This window comes from Macaca thibetana, chromosome 3 (assembly GCF_024542745.1).
Source record: "Macaca thibetana thibetana isolate TM-01 chromosome 3, ASM2454274v1, whole genome shotgun sequence".
In the NCBI taxonomy this organism is placed as follows: domain Eukaryota; kingdom Metazoa; phylum Chordata; class Mammalia; order Primates; family Cercopithecidae; genus Macaca; species Macaca thibetana.
Window position 1 is genome coordinate 106,888,468 of NC_065580.1, and position 19,135 is coordinate 106,907,602.

At 42.4% G+C, this 19,135-nt stretch overlaps 1 protein-coding gene across 2 annotated transcripts in view; it reads right to left on the minus strand.

Annotated features, from left to right (window-relative positions):
• AOAH (acyloxyacyl hydrolase) overlaps nt 1–19,135 on the minus strand; it is a 207,417-nt gene that overhangs the window by 35,441 nt on the left and 152,841 nt on the right. For both annotated transcript variants that reach the window (XM_050785510.1, XM_050785509.1), the window contains exons 14-16: nt 10,284–10,320; nt 9,459–9,533; nt 837–1,009 (exon numbers count right to left, since the gene is read on the minus strand). In XM_050785510.1, the coding sequence (XP_050641467.1) occupies nt 837–1,009; nt 9,459–9,533; nt 10,284–10,320 (285 nt within the window). The remainder of the gene's footprint in view (nt 1–836; nt 1,010–9,458; nt 9,534–10,283; nt 10,321–19,135) is intronic.

The following is a 19,135-nucleotide window of genomic DNA, read 5'->3' on the forward strand; positions in this document are numbered from 1 at the left end:
CTCTTCCTTGTTCAATTTTCTTCCTATGGCACTTATCACCTTCTGACATACTTTTGAGTCATTCTCTCACTGTAATATAAGCTTTCTGTGGGCAGGGACTTAGGACTATTGTGTTTTCTGCTGGTTACCCTGTGCCTAGAACAGTACATTCTCCTCTGAAATACAGAAAGCAGAGCCCTGCTACAACATATGCAGTGAACTCTGTGATATTTGGCAAGCTACCTAACCTCTCTGAGCGTTGGTTTTTTCATCTATAAAATGAAATGATTGTGGTTGATGAAAACATCTATCTGACAGGGTTAAGGATCACACTTCCTAATGTGAATTACTAGCACTTTTATGTTATTTGTATAGTATCAAGAATATTTGAGTTGCCATTAGAAAGCTCCGGGAACATTTTAAAGCCTTTCAGAGCTAAGGACCCCAAGAGAGAGTAGAAGCAGGAAACGAGCAGGCTGGAGGACCGTGCTCTAGAGAATTCTAACAGGCCACCAGGAGGCACTTACCACTGAGGTTCAGAGAAATCCCTGTCTTTGTCTCCTGTTTGGGCTTCCTCAGCTCATTTTACATTTCACCTTCTGTTAGAGGAGTTTCCTGGTTTGAGCGCTTACCTTTCGATGTGTCCTAATTCTTCGTGAATTACTTCTGCCCTTTCTGCCTTTGGATCTGATTCTGCTCACCTCTGGATAATGACCTTTAGATACTGCACATGGGAGCTCTGACCCATGTTCCATAATGGCATTTTAGGCACATTTCTATATGGTTTGAACCATATATACATTGAACTGTATATACATTGATGTTATTAAAGAGTAAAAGAATCTTCAAACTGATACCGAGAGGATGATATCTGTTGTGCAAATTATCCCAGAGAAAGGTTCCATCTGGTAAGCCATATAAAATAACATGGCTGCCATCGGGCAGGTGAGAATTTAGATGCTTCAGAGTCTGCATGACGTTGGAGTAGAGTTTCTCAGGAGTGGTCATGGCTGGGACTGGGTCACTCTTCCTGTTGGTGGAATAAATAGAAAATATATTGGTTGATTGTAAGGATAGATGCATGCAAGTTGCACGCAAATACAAGATGCCTCACACACACACACACACACAGAGAGAGAGAGAGAGAGAGAGAGAGAGAGAGAGAATGTGGTGGTAATTGGAGCTATTTGTAAAATATTTCTGGATTTCCACCTTTCTGGCACATAGTCAGACTGGACTTATTGACTTCCTTGTGGTTGAGTGGACTATGTGACTATTTCTAACCAATGAGTGGTGAGCTGAAGTGACATGTGTGATATTTGGTGATGAGACACCTTTTAGAATGCTCTTTTTCTTTGCATGGGTATAGGCAATGTTCTAGATAGCTGCTTCACCAATCTGAGTCTCAGAACAGAGTCCCATGGTGATCTCTGATGGACAAGTAGTATGAGAGAGACGTAAACATTTGTTGCTTTATGCTACTAAGATTTTAGGGGCCGTTTGTTCCTTTGTTCCTGTAGCATAAACTCACTGGCCTGACTTACACAGTGTTGAAATGAAAGGGGTCTGGTATTGCTTATGATTTATTTGACACTTTGAGGTCTGTAATTTGGTCTTTAAAACTTTTCAAATGTATCACAGTTAGGAAACAGAATCTTACTGACCAAGTTATATGTCCACACTATAGCTTGCTTTTTATTCTTCAGTTTCTATGCTGGATTTGGACTTGCATGCATTTCCTGATGGATTTCTATTCCAGGCTATACCCTGCAACAACATTTCCAACCATCAATTCCAGCCTGCATTGTTGTCTTTATATAGTAGTGCTTGTGCTCTCTAGAGGGTATTTGATTTTTTAAATTATATTTTCTTATTTCATAAAAGTTAGTAAAATAAAAAAAGAAAGTGCTGAAAGTAATTATGAGAGACACAGTCCTAAAATCAAAGCATGTCAGACAGAGGTGAAGCTCCTAAGTGAGCTGAAAGTGATGAATCTTTGCCCTCAATCAGACATTTATTGAATTTAAGCTGACTTACTTATTTTCATTTGGTTTGGAAAAGAAGTAAGGAATGTACAAAATACTGCAAAGACATCATTTGAAGTTATGTTAAAATTGCACCCATTGGTTGATTTAAAGTTATGTTTAATTGGGTGCTATGCTCACCACCTGGGTGATGAGGTCATTTGTACTCCAAACCTCAGCATCATACACTATATCCGTGCAACAAATGGGCACATGTACCCCCGAATCTAAAATAAAAGTTGAAATTATTTAAGAAAGCTACGTTTAAAAGGCAAAGGGTGCTAAAGTATTTTTGGCATTAGTATATGTTTATTATTGTTCATTTCTTTGTACAACTGACTTTTGGACACACCTTCAGGAACACATCAAATTTGGATTAGGATCCTAAGCTGCATTAACTCGGGAGTAGAATACAGAATTTTCTAGGGTTTTCATCCACTCTTTAGGCTCTAACTCCCTGTCTTTTCCCTAAATGGAACAATGCTACAGTGTTACTTTCTCTTTTGCATACTTAAAATTCCAGTTTCCCCAGTGATCCTATAGTGGATTAAATAGTGTCCCTGAGAATGTGACATTACTTGAAAATAGGGTCTTTATGGTTGTCATTAGTTAAGATGAGGTCATGTTGGATTAGTGTGGGCCTTAAATTCAATGACTGAATCCTTATAAGAAGAGGAGAGGACACACAGACACACACCAGGAGGAAGGCCTTGTGAAGACAGAATCAGACACTGGGGTTACAGCTGTCACGAGTCAAAGAGTGCTGAGGATCGCTGGGAGCCACCAGAAGCAGAAAGACAAAAGGAAGGAGTTTTCCCTGGAGCTTTCAGAGGGAGTATAGCCCCGTGGACACCTTGATCTTGGACTTTCAGCATCCAGAACTGTGATGAAATACATGTCTGCGTTTTGAGTCATCCAGTTTTGGTACTTTGTTATGGCAGCTCTAGGGAACTTAAGACAGATTGTGAACCAGATAAAATAAGTCCATCACTCAGAGGCTGGGCCCGGGGCATAAGTGATATGGAAAGAGGGGACAGAAAGGAGCCCCCAGGGATCCATAATTCTCACTTTTAAGGGAGCTCATAAATGAATATCGGCACTGCCTTTTTGGAGGTCAGTTTTTCAAAATATATCCAAATTTGAAGTTGGCTTAACTTTTGACCTTGGAATTTCACTTTCGAGAAGTTATCCTATAGTAACATTTCCACAAATGGGCAAAAATGTGCATACAAATACTGCAATACTGCTTGGTGTAGTGTGTAACTGGAAAAAGACAGAAGCCTGAATACATAAATTAGGGTACACCTGTGCAATAGAACTCTATATAGCTGTTAAGAAGAATCAGATAACTAGATATCATTGGTTGCACAACATTGTGAACTGGGAATGCCCCTGAATTTTTGCTTTAGAATGGTTAGTCTTACATTATGTGAATTTCACCTGAATAAAAAAAAAGAAGTAATTTGTATGTATTAATATAGAAAGATGGCTAAAAAGTATTGCTGACTACAACAATACTTCTGGTGCTGTGGGGGTAGCCAGTAGGGTGGCAGTTGTGGTTGGTGTATGTGCTTCTAAACTATGTAATGGATCGCTAGAGTCTCCTAAGGGGGGAGAAAAAAAGATGTCTAATTTTACAAATTCTCAGGGTGTAGAACTGCATGCTAAATTCATGTTTTCCATTGTCAGGAAAAAATTGCACTATTTTAAAAATAAAAATCTTCCTAGCCTGATAAAAAGCAGCTACAGCAACTTGCGACTAGGTTGCCTACCTACTAGAGCAGAAGCGTGGGGAGGGGCTTTGACTTGATTCCTATATGCATAGAAGCAGCACTGAAGAACCTGCCCAAAGTACTCAGGTTCTGTATTCACTGTGTGTTTGAAGTGTGACAACAAGGGTGAAATGAAAGGCAAGTCGGGTATCTATAGCCTTTCTTCTGTCATTGGTAAAGCTGGCACACACTGCCAATTCACTTTTGTCTTGCCACACTTTTTTTTTTTTTTTTTTTTTTTTTTTTTCTGCTGATACAGCCACGCTTTGGCACAAAGCAATTATGCTGAGCTAATGTTCTCCAACCACATAAGGGCAAGATGAGTTAAGATGGACAAAGTCTTCCCAAATCCCCATTAAATAATTATTTTTTTTGGTTAGAGGCACAACCCTGATGCTAAATGAAGAATCTGAGCTAATTTGTACTTATGAAAGGGCACCCACAAATTAAGCAAGCATAATCAACATGGATAGTTGCTAAGTGAAATAAAAATGGAAGCCTTGGTGTTGCTAATGAAACATTCTCCAGTTACCTTTGTTCCACCTTGTACAACTATAGAATTTACTTTTAATTTGCATAGCAAAATCAACCAACTCTTAGCTCAGGTAAGGGCAAGGGAGTCTATGTGACTCATGGGGCGATCACCCCTTCCAGATGCCATAGAAGGTGCCTTTTGACTTCTGTCCCTGAAAAGTTTTCCTTTTTTTTTTTCTTTTCTTTTCTTTTTTTTTTTTTTTTTTTTTTTTGAGATGGAGTCTCACTCTGTCACCCAGGGTGGAGTGCAGTGGCGCAATCTCGGCTCACTGCAACCTCTGCCTCCCAGGTTCAAGTGATTCTCCTGCCCCAGCCTCCCGAGTAGGTGGGACTACAGGTGCGCACCACTACACCCAGCTAATTTTTCTATTTTTAGTAGATACAGAGTTTCACCATGTTGACCAGGATGGTTTCAATCTTTTGGCCTCGTGATCTGCCTGCCTCAGCCTCCCAAAGTGCTGGGATTACAGGCATGAGCCACCGCGCCCGGCTCACTGAAAAGTTTTTAATGCCATTTTGATCTGTGTACTCTTTCTCCTCTGGTGATGTTTGGGGGAGACTTTGTGCTAGTATTCTGGAGACCAAAGAACCCTAGTGGTTGAGAACTATCTCCTAGGTCTCGTCTCTCTGGTGTCTGCCAAAGGACGAATAGGCTGGGCTGAAGGTATCTAACCCTTTCAACCCAGGTGTCCCAGGCACCTGCCACCTCGGATTTGTCTGCCCACCCCAGGGTCCCAGCGCCCCTTCTCACACACCAGCGAGCTCACCCCAGACACTCAGATGGATAGGTGAGAGATCGAGAGTGCTCAGCTAACAAAGAAGATGTGAAAACCAGCCTGGGGCACAGTGGCCACACTGGGGAAAATAATGAGAGAGAAATTTGTGCTCACTGACATGCTCTCACACATGTCAGGAGCACATGGCCAGGCTTGGAACAGATGAACACCCTCACTCCTGAGTGTGACTCTGAAGCCTGTCCTGCCCTAATGAATTGTGTCTGATCAGGCAAAATAAGCCTGATCATTTCATTACCCTGGCAGGTAAGCCAGCCAGATTTCACCTGGCCGGTGCCAGAGAGAGGTGTCCCTTCTCAAGGAAGAAACTGATCAGCATGCGCAGAAAACCAGTTTCCTGGAGCCACAGCTAAAGCCCAGGTCACTGTAGTGGTCAAGTGCTCACACCTTACTCACAGCTAGCATTTGTGTTTTTGAAACACCCAGGTAAGAGAGTTAGACCTTTTCTTCATGCCAGCCAGTTACAATCACATTGTTGGGCTCTCATCCAATCCCCTTGAAGAGATATCTTTTTTTTTTTTTTTTAAATAGAGACAGGGTCTTGCTCTATCACCCAGGCTGGAGGGCGGTGGTATGATCATAGTTCACTGCAGGGTTAAACTCCTGGGCTCAAACTATCCTCCCACTTTAGCCTCCTGAGTAGCTGGGGAGAAGGGGCATCTCGATACAGACTGGGAATGGGATGAGGCCTCCCATATTACCTCATGCATAGAGATACATTAAACGTCCCTTAAAAGTGGGCGTGGCCTGGAACATGCTGGCTGGTTGGAACCTCCTTATCATTCCCTTTGCTACCTATGTCTCTCACTGAGGAGTCTGGAAGAGAGAATTCCTCTGAGCAGCAGGAGCTCTTTCCATTCCCTTCCCTGCTGGCTTTTCTATCATCTGAATAAATAGCATGGATGGTTTCTCACTAGTCCAGGCTCCTTAGGGCCTGTGACCTATCAGTGCCTCAGCTGGCTTCTTCTTAATGCAGTGCTGGTCAACTGCCCAGGGCATAACCTGAAGCACTGGCGTTGAAGAAAAACAATAGTTGGGGGCAGACAGGCACAGACACCCTGTGTGGGTGGTCCTGGCTCTCTCCATAAGATGAAAATGTATAATTTATACTTTCTGTGTATACTCCTAAGAATATGATGCTTGTATGAGTGCCATCTGTCCTATGATTGTCCACTGTAACAAATGAAACTATATCCATTTATGGGGCTAGTGCTAGATGCTTGTATAATTCTATGGAATTTCCAGCAATTACCATGTTCATTTCAGGGATGCTGCACTGGGATGTTGGCAAAGGGTTGTCACTGGCCTTTATGATTGGACGTTCTGAGGCCATTCCCGTTTCCCACTACTGCCTCTGTCACCCCAAGGTTCTGCTGCTGTAGCTCCCCAACATTTGCCTGGTTTTCAGGAATGTTTCTCCTTTCATATCATTCACATTACATAGCCCTCAAGGGCAGTGATCGCAAAAGCGCAAAGGAAGCTGAGTTAGCCTAAATCTAATTGAGCAGGGTTACAATGAGAAAGCCAGGTTCTCTACGTGATCTTTCTTTTTGACTTCCTGATGCTAAAAGCTATCTTCCAATCATGACCCTCATTCATTTAACCCGTATTTGTTGAGTAACTAGATGAGTTTAGAGAATTGAGAAAAAAGCACATAAATGTGTTACTTCAGTAAGAGCTAGCATTGTCATAGAAAAAGAAAAGAAAAAAGTCAAGCAAATATCCTAAAACTTGTTCCAGGACAGACTTATTATGTAACTCCTTGCTGCTTGAGCTTTTTATAAAATCCCTTTGCTCATTTTGGGAAATCTACTCCACCTTGACGTTCTGGCAGATGGGGAGGTATAGTTGCCATCTGTCTTTATTTTTTTAACCCCTCCACAGGACATCACAAAGTGGGCACCACAGGGACATCCCATACTGCCAACTCTGTTCTTTCACCCAAATGCTTGCTGCTTCTCTACCCAGATCCCCAGCAGGGGAGAGGCTGGCACAGGTCTCTGGCTGATGTCTGCCTGCCCTTTAGCTCTTTGGGAAAGGAAAAGTAGGACTGGGCTGGAGGGGTCTGGGTAAGCAGGTTTTGCTGGAAAAGTACAGTTTCAGGAATTTTGGCTTTTGGAGCCAGAGTCTCTTTCTGCACATGTTCTTTATTCAGTATAGTCAGTTTGCTCTCTGTTCCTCTCTGGAAGGACACGCTCTGGGGGCTGGGGGAGCAATGACTGATCTGACCATAGCCTTGTTCTGTTTCATGATGGCAGCTAGAGCCTGAAGCACGGTGTTTCTCCTTCCATTAGCTCCTTGATGTCAGGGGCTGTGGCTTCTTTGCCATCATATCCATATCCTAGAGCCTGGCACAGTGCTTGGCACATCGTAGTGCTCACCATATACTTAAAAAAGTGAGTGAGTCAAAGAGGAAATAAGACAGTGTGAACTACAGACAGGGAATGGAATTTGGTTAGATAACCTGGTTTGGCTCCCAGCTTTGACGTTCGATACCAGAACAGGCAAGTTCCTTATCCTTGCCAAATCCGTTTCCTCATCTGTAAAATGGGACAATCATCCTTGCCTCTTAGGGCTGCTGGGAGGATGGAATGATATAGAGTGATGTACCTCTTGGTTTATGGCAGTTCTTTTTTTTTTTTTTTTTTTTTTTTTTTTTTTTTTTTGAGACGGAGTCTCGCTCTGTAGCCCAGGCTGGAGTGCAGTGGCCGGATCTCAGCTCACTGCAGGCTCCGCCTCCCGGGTTCACGCCATTCTCCTGCCTCAGCCTCCCGAGTAGCTGGGACTACAGGCGCTGCCACCTCGCCCGGCTATTTTTTGTATTTCTTAGTAGAGACGGGGTTTCACTGTGTTAGCCAGGATGGTCTCGATCTCCTGACCTCGTGATCTGGGTTTATGGCAGTTCTTAAAGGGTGTTTGCTGTTTACTGGAAAGTCCCAGGTGGCTCTTCACAGACTTTGGTGCCAAGCATGTAGCCTTGGCCAACTTGGGGTTCTGGGGCCAGCAGCAAACCAGCCTAAGGGCACCAAGGTGACATCTGGCATATCAGAGTCTCTGGATCATTATGGCATCTCCTCCCCTGAACGCACTTCACTGATTATGTCTGCATCTCCTTTGCCATCTGAATTTTATCTGTACGGGCAAACACACTTTAATACCATTGAGTTTTGTTTTCAGCACAGGCTTGGAAAGCGCGGCAAGTGAAATACAGGAAAGCAAACAGGGGAGTGAGCAGGATGGCCCACTTCTAGCACAGTTGGGGTGGAGTCCAGCTCTGCCATTAATCAACCCTGTTGCCTCGGGCAAATCATGAACTTCTTTTGGCCTTACTTTCCTGTTTCCTAAAATAGTGAGTGGGTGGCTATTGCTACTGGGGAGTTGCTCTAAATCCTGTCTCACCATTTTTTTTTTTTTTTTTTTTGGCCATAATCACAGGACAGATGGCATTCATACATGCATCATATTCTTAGGGGTGTACACAGATTTTGAGAAACCTCCCCAAATGTTATATAGGAACTAAGGAATTCACCATTTTGAAGTCACTACCAATATCAGCAGTTTAGCAAAATTACCTTCTTGCTATGGGCCATGGGCATAAATAGGATTGGCCATGAGTTATCCGCAGTTCCTTTGCAAATGCTGTAGGTCTGTGCGTCTAAGCTGTCTCTTCCACATGAGGAAGTAAAGTAGATCAGAATATGAGTGAGATCGACGTTCTTATGGGGTAGCTGTGCTTCTGCCTTATTTTATTTAAAAAATCACAATTCCCAATCTTGGGTTCTCAGTCAGTAGTAGCACATTTCTTGTGATATAACTGATCAGGATGCACCCATTTGTTGTTACATCAGAGTTGATAATTAATGGAGCAGATATTTTCAAAAGAAGCTTTCAGCGTCACAGATTGGTACCGTTGATTTCACATGTGTCTAGGACTTGCTTTTTTTTTTAAGATAGAGTCTTGCTCCATCACTTAGGCTGGAGTGCAGTGGCATGATCTCGGCTCACGGCAACCTCTGTCTGCTGGGTTCAAGTGATTCTGCTGCCTCAGCCTCTCATGTAGCTGGGATTACAGGCACACACCACCACGCCCAGCTAATTTTTGTATTTTTAGTAGAGACAAGGTTTCACCATGTTGGCCAGGCTGGTCTCAAACTCCTGACCTCAGGTGATCTGCCCACCTTGGCCTCCCAAAGTGCTGGGATTACAGGTGTGAGCCCCTGCGCCCAGCTGTGCTTCTAAGATAGAGAAATTCAGCTGAACAGCAGGCTGCTATAATGGAGTGGAGTTGGTGAGGAGAGGGTGGGGAAGAGCCCAGAGTCAAAGAATCTTGAAAATACTTTTTCTCAATAACTCACCCATTGCAGACATCATTTCCAATCATGGCATATATAACGATGGCAGGATAGTCCAACATCTTGTTTCTAGACAAGCTGAGAAGGCATAGATGGAATCTGAATGTCAGATACTTGGAAACCTAGCTATGTAGCCAGTGACACAGGCTGGGCCTTTGAAAATCTTGGTATGGACCACCCTCTTGGCAACCTTTTTGCTATTTTTCTTTCATTCTAGTACAGCCAACCACCATTCCCACTTCCCATTTATTCTCTATAATCATTGTCCCACTTGCCTATTAGAGAAAGGCCACATAAATGCATGAAACTGAAAAGAATGGATTGAGGTCCTGGGTAAATAGACACAATACTATCTTCTTGGCATCTTTCACAGCAATTGCATCAATAAGCACAGGTGAGTTATTGGGTTACTTATGTCCATGTTCTTAGGATATCCTGGCAGCCGTGGACCCATAGTCAACTTTGAAAAGGCAAAGCCTTCTTGAGGCTCCAGTCAGGACAACTCGAGCCTTGTTTCTGAATTTCAAGCCCCAAAGAAGCACAAAAAATGTTTTCTCATTCATAAAGCAGGAATATGACATCATCCTTTTGTCTGTCAGACCTAAGTTTTATCAACTTTGTATGCATTTTTATCACCCTTCTTTGAGGACATATGCAAATTAATCACTTTCTATGCTCACTGGCCCAAGGAGTGATATCCTAGAGTTTGGATAGTGACTAACAAGCTATTTATGCTCAGTAAAAATGATTTTGGGGTAATAACAGAGTTTTCATTCCTTATTCAAAATGAGGAACCAAATTAAAAACAACTTTTTATCTTCCACTTACCTTTCTATAAATTTTTTCAAGTTTCGGGAAGATGCACCTGAATAATTAAAATTAAGAAAACAATTAAAGTTAGTGAGTTCAATTTCACACTATCAGTATGGGAGTCTGATTGACTGAACTCATGAAAGCAGCATTACTGTTTGGTCAAAGGTTGTTCTGACCAACACATTGATGGAAATAATTTGCTTCCAATAAGCTTCTGTAGTGTTTAATCCTGGAACTCTCCTTAAGGGCTTTTCTGTTTATTTACAAAACCAAAATTTCTTTGGATTCATGGGTCTTCAGACATTTCCTAAGCATACATGAGTAAATCTTCTAGTAGATGTGAGAAAAAAGTATATATCTACTACCAAACAGACAAACTACCGAAAATATTAAAGAATGAGTTGAAGAATTAGAGGAAAATGCAAAGAATGTTACAAGAATTACCCACCTCCTTGGAGAGCCCCATTTAATCTCCTCCTATTATTCCTGCACACTCCCGAGGCTCCTGCAGGCAGGCTGGCCAACACAAGGTTCAGATTGTAGAGTTGATATATTTCAACTCTTGTAACGATATACAAGACCATCCTGCCCCATCCCGTTACCACCTGTAACATATCTCTTATATGAAAATCCAGACTAGGCATGGTGGCTCACACCTGTAATCCCAGCACTTTGGGAAGCCGAGGCAGGCGGATCGCTTGAGGTCAGGAGTTCGAGACCAGTTCAAGACCAGCCTGGCCAACATGGCAAAACCTCGTCTCTACTACAAATACAAAAAATTAGTCAGGCATGGTGGCGTGCACCTGTAATCCCAGCTACTCTGGAGGCTAAGGCAGAAGAACTGCTTGAACCTGGTTGGTGGACGTTGCAGTGAGCTGAGATTGTGCCACTGCACTCCAGCCTGGGCGACAGAGAGAGACTTGCCTCAAAAAAAAAGAAAATCATATTTGTTGAATACTTATTTTATTCTAGGTGCTGTTACACTTTTACAGCTCATTTAAGCTGTGGTACAATTGTGTGAAGTAGGTACTGTCGTATTCCCACTTTTAAATGAGGAAACTGAGGCCCACTTAAGTGGCTTGCCCAAAGCCACACAGGTACTCATTTGAAGAACTGCAGTTCGAACCAGTTCCTTCCGTCTGCCATGCTGAACTCTGGCTTCCTGTGGACAGTGCTCCTCTAGGCTGTAGTTGAGAAAGAGTGAACCCAAACTAATGTACTGTCTTTTTGTCCCCAAGAGACAGATCTGCTAGAAATAAGCAAGTAATTCTCAGGTGGGTGTTGCAACTCAGTGGATGAGTTAGAGAAACACCATCCTGTTGCCCCTTTCCGTAGGAAGATTCTCCTATAACTTCCAGCCTTGGAAGCTTGGGGATAAGTGCATTTTACCGCAGACCCAGGCGTGTTCTTCCAGTTCCATGTGGGAAAAAGGGCAGTGTGCAGCCATGAAGGGTGTGCTGGCCTGTGTCTCACTGAAGCTGTGTAACAATGCAATGATTGCCTCTTTTTCACATACAGCTAGTGGCAAGCTGTACAGGCAGCACTGATGTTCTCTTGGCTGATTCAGGAATGTTAGTACATTAAATAAATATTGCTTTATTTCCATTTTATTATGGTAAAATATATATATATATTTTTGTGACAAAATCTCGCTCTGTTGCCCAGGCTGGAGTGCAATGGTGTGATCTCGGCTCACTGCAACCTCCACCTCCTGGGTTCAAGCAATTCTCCTGTCTCAGCCTCTTGAGTAGCTGGGATTACAGGCATGTGCCACCATGCTTGGCTAATTTTTGTATTTTTAGTAGAGATGAGGTTTCACCATGGTGGTCAGGCTGGTCTCGAACTCCTGACCTAGTGATCTGCCTGCCTTGGCCTTCCAAAGTGTTGGGATTACAGGCGTGAGCCACCGCATCTGGCCTCATTTCATCTTTTAACCCCTCTTGAGTGTACAATTCAGTGGCATTCAGTTCATTTACATTGTTGTGCAACCATCATCACCACCCATCTCCAGAACTTTCCCATCACTCCAAACCAAAACTCAAAATGCAATAAAGAATAACTTTCCACTGACTCCCCCCTCCAGCCCCTGATAACCACCCTTCTACTTTCTGCCCTTTTGCATTTAACTGTTTAGGCACCTCATGTAGATGGCTCAAGTCATACTTGTCCTTTTGGGTCTGGTTTATTTTACTCAGCATAACGTCCTCAAGCTTCATTCATAACACATTTTGTTTATCCATTCATTCGTTGATGGCCATTTGGGTTATTTCCACCTTTTGGTTGCTGTGAATAATGCTGCTATGGATAGTCCCTGCTTTCAAGTGTTTTGGGCATATGGTATACCTAACTGAAAGTGCTGGGCTGTATTGGAATACTACGTTTAATTTTTTTCAGAAATGGCTATGTCGTCTTCTTTCTTTTTTGTAGTGAGGCAAGGAATCATTATTATTATTTTGATTTCAACTTTTATTTTTGATTCAGGGGTACATGTGCAGGTTTGTTACCTGGGTATATTGTGTAATGCTGAGGTTTGGGGGACAATTGATCCCATCACCCAGGTACTGAGCATAGCAGACCCAATAGGTAATTTTCTTTATTTTTTATTTTATTTTAAGTTGCAGGATACATGTGCAGGATGTGCAGGTTTGTTACATAGGTAAATATGTGCCACGGTGGTTTGCCGCACCTGTCAAGCCATCACCTAGGTATTAAGCCCAGCATGCATTAGCTATTTCTCCTAATGCTCTCCCCACCCTGGCACTCCCCCGACAGGCCGCAGCATGTGTTGTTCCCCTTCCTGTGTCCATGTGTTCTCATTGTTCAGCTGCCACTTATAAGTGAGACTATATGGTGTTTGGTTTTCTGTTCCCGTGTTAGTTTGCTAAGGATGATGGTTTCCAGCTCCCTCCATGTCCCTGAAAAGAACATGATCTCGTTCCTTTTTATGGTTGCGTGGTATTCCATGGTGTATGTGTACCACATTTTCTTTATCCAGTCTATCATCAATGGGTATTTGGGTTGATTTCATGTCTTTGCTACCATGAATAGTGCTACAATGAACATACACATGCATGTATCTTTATAACAGAATGATTTATATCCCCTTGGGTATATAACCATAATGGGATTGCTGGGTCAAATGGTACTTCTGGTCCTAAATCTTTGAGGAATCGCCACACTGTCCTCCACAATGGTTGAACTAATTTACATTCCCACGAACAGGGTATAAGCATTCCTATTTCTCCACAAGCTCGCCAGCATCTGTTTCTTGACTTTTTAATAATCACCGTTCTGACTGTCGTTTTCAACCTTTGCCCCCTCCTTCCCTCCCCACCTCTAGTAGTCTTGTGCCTGTTCTTGCCATCTTTATGCCCATGAGTATCCATTGTTTAGCTCCTACTTGTAAGTGAGAACATATGGTATTTGGTTTTCTGTTTCTGCATTAATTCACTTAGGATAATGGCCTCCAGCTGCCTCCATGTTGCTGGCGATGACATGATTTAGTTCTTTTTATGGTTGCATAGTATTCCACGGTATATATACACCACATTTTCCTTATTCAATCCACTGTTATGGGCACCTAGGTTGATTCCATGTCTTTGCTATTGTGAATAGTGTTGTGATGAACAATGGGTACATATGCCCTTTTGGTAGAATAAGTGATTTTCTTTCGGATATACACCCAGTAATTGGATTGCTGGGTCAAATGGTAGTTCTCAAAGTTCTTTGGGAAATCTCCAACTGCTTTCCGCAGTGGCTGAACCATTTACATTCCCAACAGTAGTGTATAAACATTTCCTTTTCTCTGCAGCCTTGTCAGCATCTGTTGTTTTCTGACTTTGTAATCATAGCCATTCTGACTGGTGTGAGATGGTATTTCATTGTGGTTTTGATTTGCATTTCTCTGATGATTAGTGATGTTGAGTCTTTTTCATATTCTTGTTGGCTGCTTATATGTCTTCTTTTGAGAAGTATCTGTTCATGTCTTTTACCCATTTTTTTTTAATGGGGTAATTTGGTTTTTGCTTGTTCAATTGTTTAAATTCCTTATAGATTCTGGATATTAGACCTTGGTTGCATGCATCGTTTGTGAATATTTTGTAGGTTGTCTGTTTACTCTGTTGATGGTTTCTTTTGCTGTCCAGAAGCTCTTTAATTAGGTCCCACTTATCAATTTTTGTTTTTGTTGCAATTGCTTTTGAAGACTTAGTCATAATTTTTTTCCCAAGATCAATGTCTAGAATGGTGTTTTCTAGGTTTTCTTTTTTTTTTTTTTTTTTTTGAGACGGAGTCTCGCTCTGTTGCCCAGGCTGGAGTGCAGTGGCCGGATCTCAGCTCACTGCAAGCTCCACCTCCCGGGTCCACGCCATTCTCCTGCCTCAGCCTCCCAAGTAGCTGGGACTACAGGTGCCCGCCATCTTGCCCGGCTATTTTTTTGTATTTTTTAGTAGAGACGGGGTTTCACCGTGTTAGCCAGGATGGTCTCGATCTCCTGACCTCGTGATCCACCTGTCTCGGCCTCCCAAAGTGCTGGGATTACAGGCTTGAGCCACCGCGCCCGGCCTAGGTTTTCTTCTAGGATTCTTATACTTAAGCTCTTACATTTAATTCTTTAATCCATTTGAGTAATTTTTGTATATGGTAAAAGATAGTCCAATTTTATTCTTCTGCCTGTGACTTGTCAGCTATCCCGCATCATTTATTGAACAGGGGCCTATTTTTGTTGACTTCATTGATGATCAGATGTCTGTAGGTGTGCCATCTTATTTCTGGGCTCTCTATTCTATTCCATTGGTCTACGTGTCTGTTTTTGTACCAGTCCATGCATTTTGGTCACTGTAGCCTTATAGTATAGTTTGAAGTTGGGTAATGTGATGCCTCTAGCTTTGGTCTTTTTGCTTAGTATTGCTTTGGCTATTCAGGCTTTTTTTTTTGTTCCATATGAATTTTAGAATAGGTTTTTTCTAGTTTTGTGAAAAATGATATTGGTAACTTGTTAAGAATAGCATTGAATCTGTAGATTGCTTTGGGCAGTATGGCCATTTTAACAATATTGATTCTTCCAATTCATGAGCATGGAATATTTCTCCATTTGTCTTGTGTCATTCATGATTTCTTTCAGCAACGCTTCTTAGTTCTCCTTGTAGAGGTCTTTGGCCTCCTTGGTTAGATGTATTCCCAGGTATCTTATTTTCTTGGGATGTTGTAAATGGGATTATGTTCTTGATTTGGCTCTCAGCTTGAACGTTATAGAGGTATAGACATTTCACTGATTTTTGTACATTGATTTTGTATCCTGAAACTTTGCTAAAGTTGTTTATCAGTTCCAGGAGCCTTTTAGTGCAGTCTTTAGGGTTTTCTAGGTGTAGAACCACATTGTAGTGACGAGAGATTGTTTGACTTCCTCGTTCCTTATTTGGATGCTTTTTATATCTTTCTTTTGCCTGATTGCTCTGGCAAGGACTTACAGTACTATGCTGAATAGGAGTGACGAGAGTGGGCATCCTTTTCTTGTTTCACTTCTGAAGGGGTGTGCTGCCTAGGAATTATTAAAATGCACATAGCCATACAAATTCGGAGTAATCAGTCCATTTCAGTGTGCATTTGCTCCTTTACCTACTCCATCCATTTCTTGAGCACTGGCATGTGCCTGCCGTAAAGCAGGGATTAACAGATGAGCTGGACACAGCCTCAATACCTTTCAAATAGTATCTATGAGGGTAGACACATAATTGAGCACTGGGAACATTTCTTTCTTTCTTTCTTTCTTTTTTTTTTTTTTTTTTTTTTTTTTTTTTTTGAGATGGAGTCTCACTCTATCCCCCAGGCTGGAGTGCATTGGTGCGGTCTTGGCTCACTGCAACCTCCACCTCCCAGGTTCAAGGTATTCTCCTGCCTCAGCCTCCCATGTAGCTTGGATTACCAGCACCCACCACCATGCCCAGCTAATTTTTGTATTTTTAGTAGAGATAGGGTTTCATCATGTTTCCCAGGCTGGTCCCGAGCTCCTAACCTCAGGCTATCCACCTGCCTTGGCCTCCCAAAGTGCTGGGATTATAGGCATGAGCCACCACGCCCAGACAACAATTTTAAGAGATTAGTGAAAATCCAACCCCAATGCTCGAAAAAAGGAAAAGCCAGTGTGATTTGAGGCCTATTATCTCTACTCAGGGAAGGTGCCAGCTCTCATAACACTGAGTCCTCAGTACAGGGGCTCCAGTCTTTCTGGGAGTGAGTGCTCCCTGTTGTCCTCCAGAGGACAGAAGAGAAGGAGCACAGCCCCCATGCACTGTGTGGATCTTGCGGTGGCACATGCATCAGCTGGGCCCTTCATTCAGTTCCAGTGCCATGACTCTTAGCTTCTTATTTTCGGTGAGATAATAGATCGGGAGATGTTTAATTCTCATTCTTTGATTTTTCTCTTAATGAGAAATGAAAACTAATGAAAGCTCAAGCCATGAGTGGGGAAAAAAATAATTAAAGGACTAGGTCAGAGCAATAATTTTCTTCATTATCTAGGGTACAGGTGGGAATTTGAGGTGCAGAGCACCCACAGAGCTTGGGAAAAATGAAAATGAAAGCCTGTTGTGACATACCACATGAGCATCCCCTCCTGTGCCCACATCCCTGGGTCCCTTTGTCACTCAGGACGAAGATGGGAGACCAATGGCAACTGGCCGTGGTAAATTTTTACAAAGCAATCACAAACAGCCACCCAAGGAGTGAGGACTTGTCTGTTCTTCTTTACTCAAGTGTCTATTTTCTATAGTAGGTATCCACACTAGGAGCCGAGAATTCTCTTTGTTCCGAAGTTCTTGCGCCTTCCACTATTTCTATTTCCTTTCGAAACCTGTTTTTTGAGATTATGTAATTAGTTTATATAATTCCCATGTCACATTTTCTTCTTACTTTCCTTTTTTCTGTTCTGTTATCCTTTTGCCAGACTCATCGACATTTGTGTCTCTCTCCTTCCCTGTCTCTATTGTCTTTCTTCCCCTGTACATAGACTTCTCCCCAGTTGCTTGCCATGCTGCTATCATTAGAGAAAATGCTGGCTGCAGCAAGAAAAGATAGATAACTCCTAGACTGTGGGATGTGGCAAAGTAAGGCAAACATTTAAAGAACTGGCACTGTACCCTTAAGAATTCCATATTCTGATCCCTGCGATCATAGTTTGATGCAATGAAAGAGGTTTGACCTTGGAATAGGAGCATTTTATGTATTTGTCAAGATGGTCCAAATGGAGAGCCCACCTGTCTCCAGTGACGAGAAGAAAAGGGTCCATACAGGCCTTCAAAGTCTGAACTCTGATTCATCGAGTTTCTTTTAAATAGGGTGCAGGGCATTGAAAGAAGAGAAACGTTTCACATAATCCCAGCATTGGTTATCCCTCCATAAATGCATATTCAGAAACACCTTTACGGAGTTGCTTTCCAAAGATCCTCCCTTCCCATGATCTCTCGAGTACTCTCTGGTTCCCTGGACTCCACAATTTGGTCCTGTAGCCAGAAAGTCGGGGCTTTAGTGCTCTGCTCTGCTGTGCTCTTCCTAAAAATTCACTCATGGTGACCCCAAGTGATGGGAGAACAGAATAAGAAAAAAGGCAGGTCAGACGCAGTAGCTCATGCCTGTAATCCCAGCACTTTGGGAGGCCGAGGCAGGTGGATCACGAAGTCAGGAGTTTGAGACCAGCCTGGCCCACATGGTGAAACTCCATCTGTACTAAAAATACAAAAATTAGCCAGGCGTGGTGGCAGGTGCCTGTAATCCCACCTACTCAGGAGGCTGAGGCAGGAGAATCACTTGAAACCAGAAGGCAGAGGTTGCAGTGAGCCGAGATCATGCCACTGCACTCCAGCCTGGGCAACAAGAGTGAAACTCCGTGCCCCCCTGCAAAAAAAAGGCAACGGGGGTTTGCCCCACCTTTCTGGGACCACAACTATTCCAGTGGAGAGGCAGTCTCCCTCCAATCTCCTTGGAATTCTAGGCAACTGTATGTCCCCACTATTTCTGCTGTTACTGCCAGGAGACCACTTTCTCATGTCTAGAGTGAGAACTAGAAGGTTTCTTCTAGAAGTGACCTCTCTGTGCTGCTTCTGGGTTTTGGGCTGCCTTGAGTCCAGGTTGGAAGACGCCAGAGGATAGCATAATGCTAATCTAATTGTTCATTTGGCGATGGTCCTAATTCTGGTTTTCTTCTTCACTTGTCCTTCTATTTACTTTCCAGAGTGCTCCAGCTATTCCATACACTCTGTTCAGGTTTTATAGCTATTTTCAGCAGGAGAGACAGGGTGGGATATGTTTACTCCATTGTACTTGAAACCAGAAACCAGAATCTGTTAAAAAGAGTATGAAAAGTTCTTGAAAAATACTGTGTCATACTATGACCTAAAATGTATCTATTAACATTTTTGAACATGAATTAGAATTTTAAATATTGCAGATTTTGCTTTTATTTTTATGATTTAGAGGTATTTTCAGGAGAATGATTTGTACAATCCATTAAAAAAATCCATCATGAGAAATTTAAATTCTTTCTCTTCTCTAAAAATATTTGCTTGCAATAAGCAGAAACATTGAGACTACTATATTGACCTTGAGCTCAAAATAGTAGGAACTTAACAATTTGTTGTGGCAGTTTCTGATAGTGTTTCTACTACTGTAAATGCCTTCAGATTCACAAGTGTGGCTCTGAATTTCAGCTAAATGATTCTCTAAAACATAGATTTTTAAAAGGATGTATAATAATAGCCTTTCCACAGTAGCTGTGATCTGCCTCCAGCCTCAAAGCCTGACATAGCCCCACAAATATCTTTCAGCCATGTCCAACTTTGCTCTCCCTCTTCTTCAAAGATGTTTACCCCTCA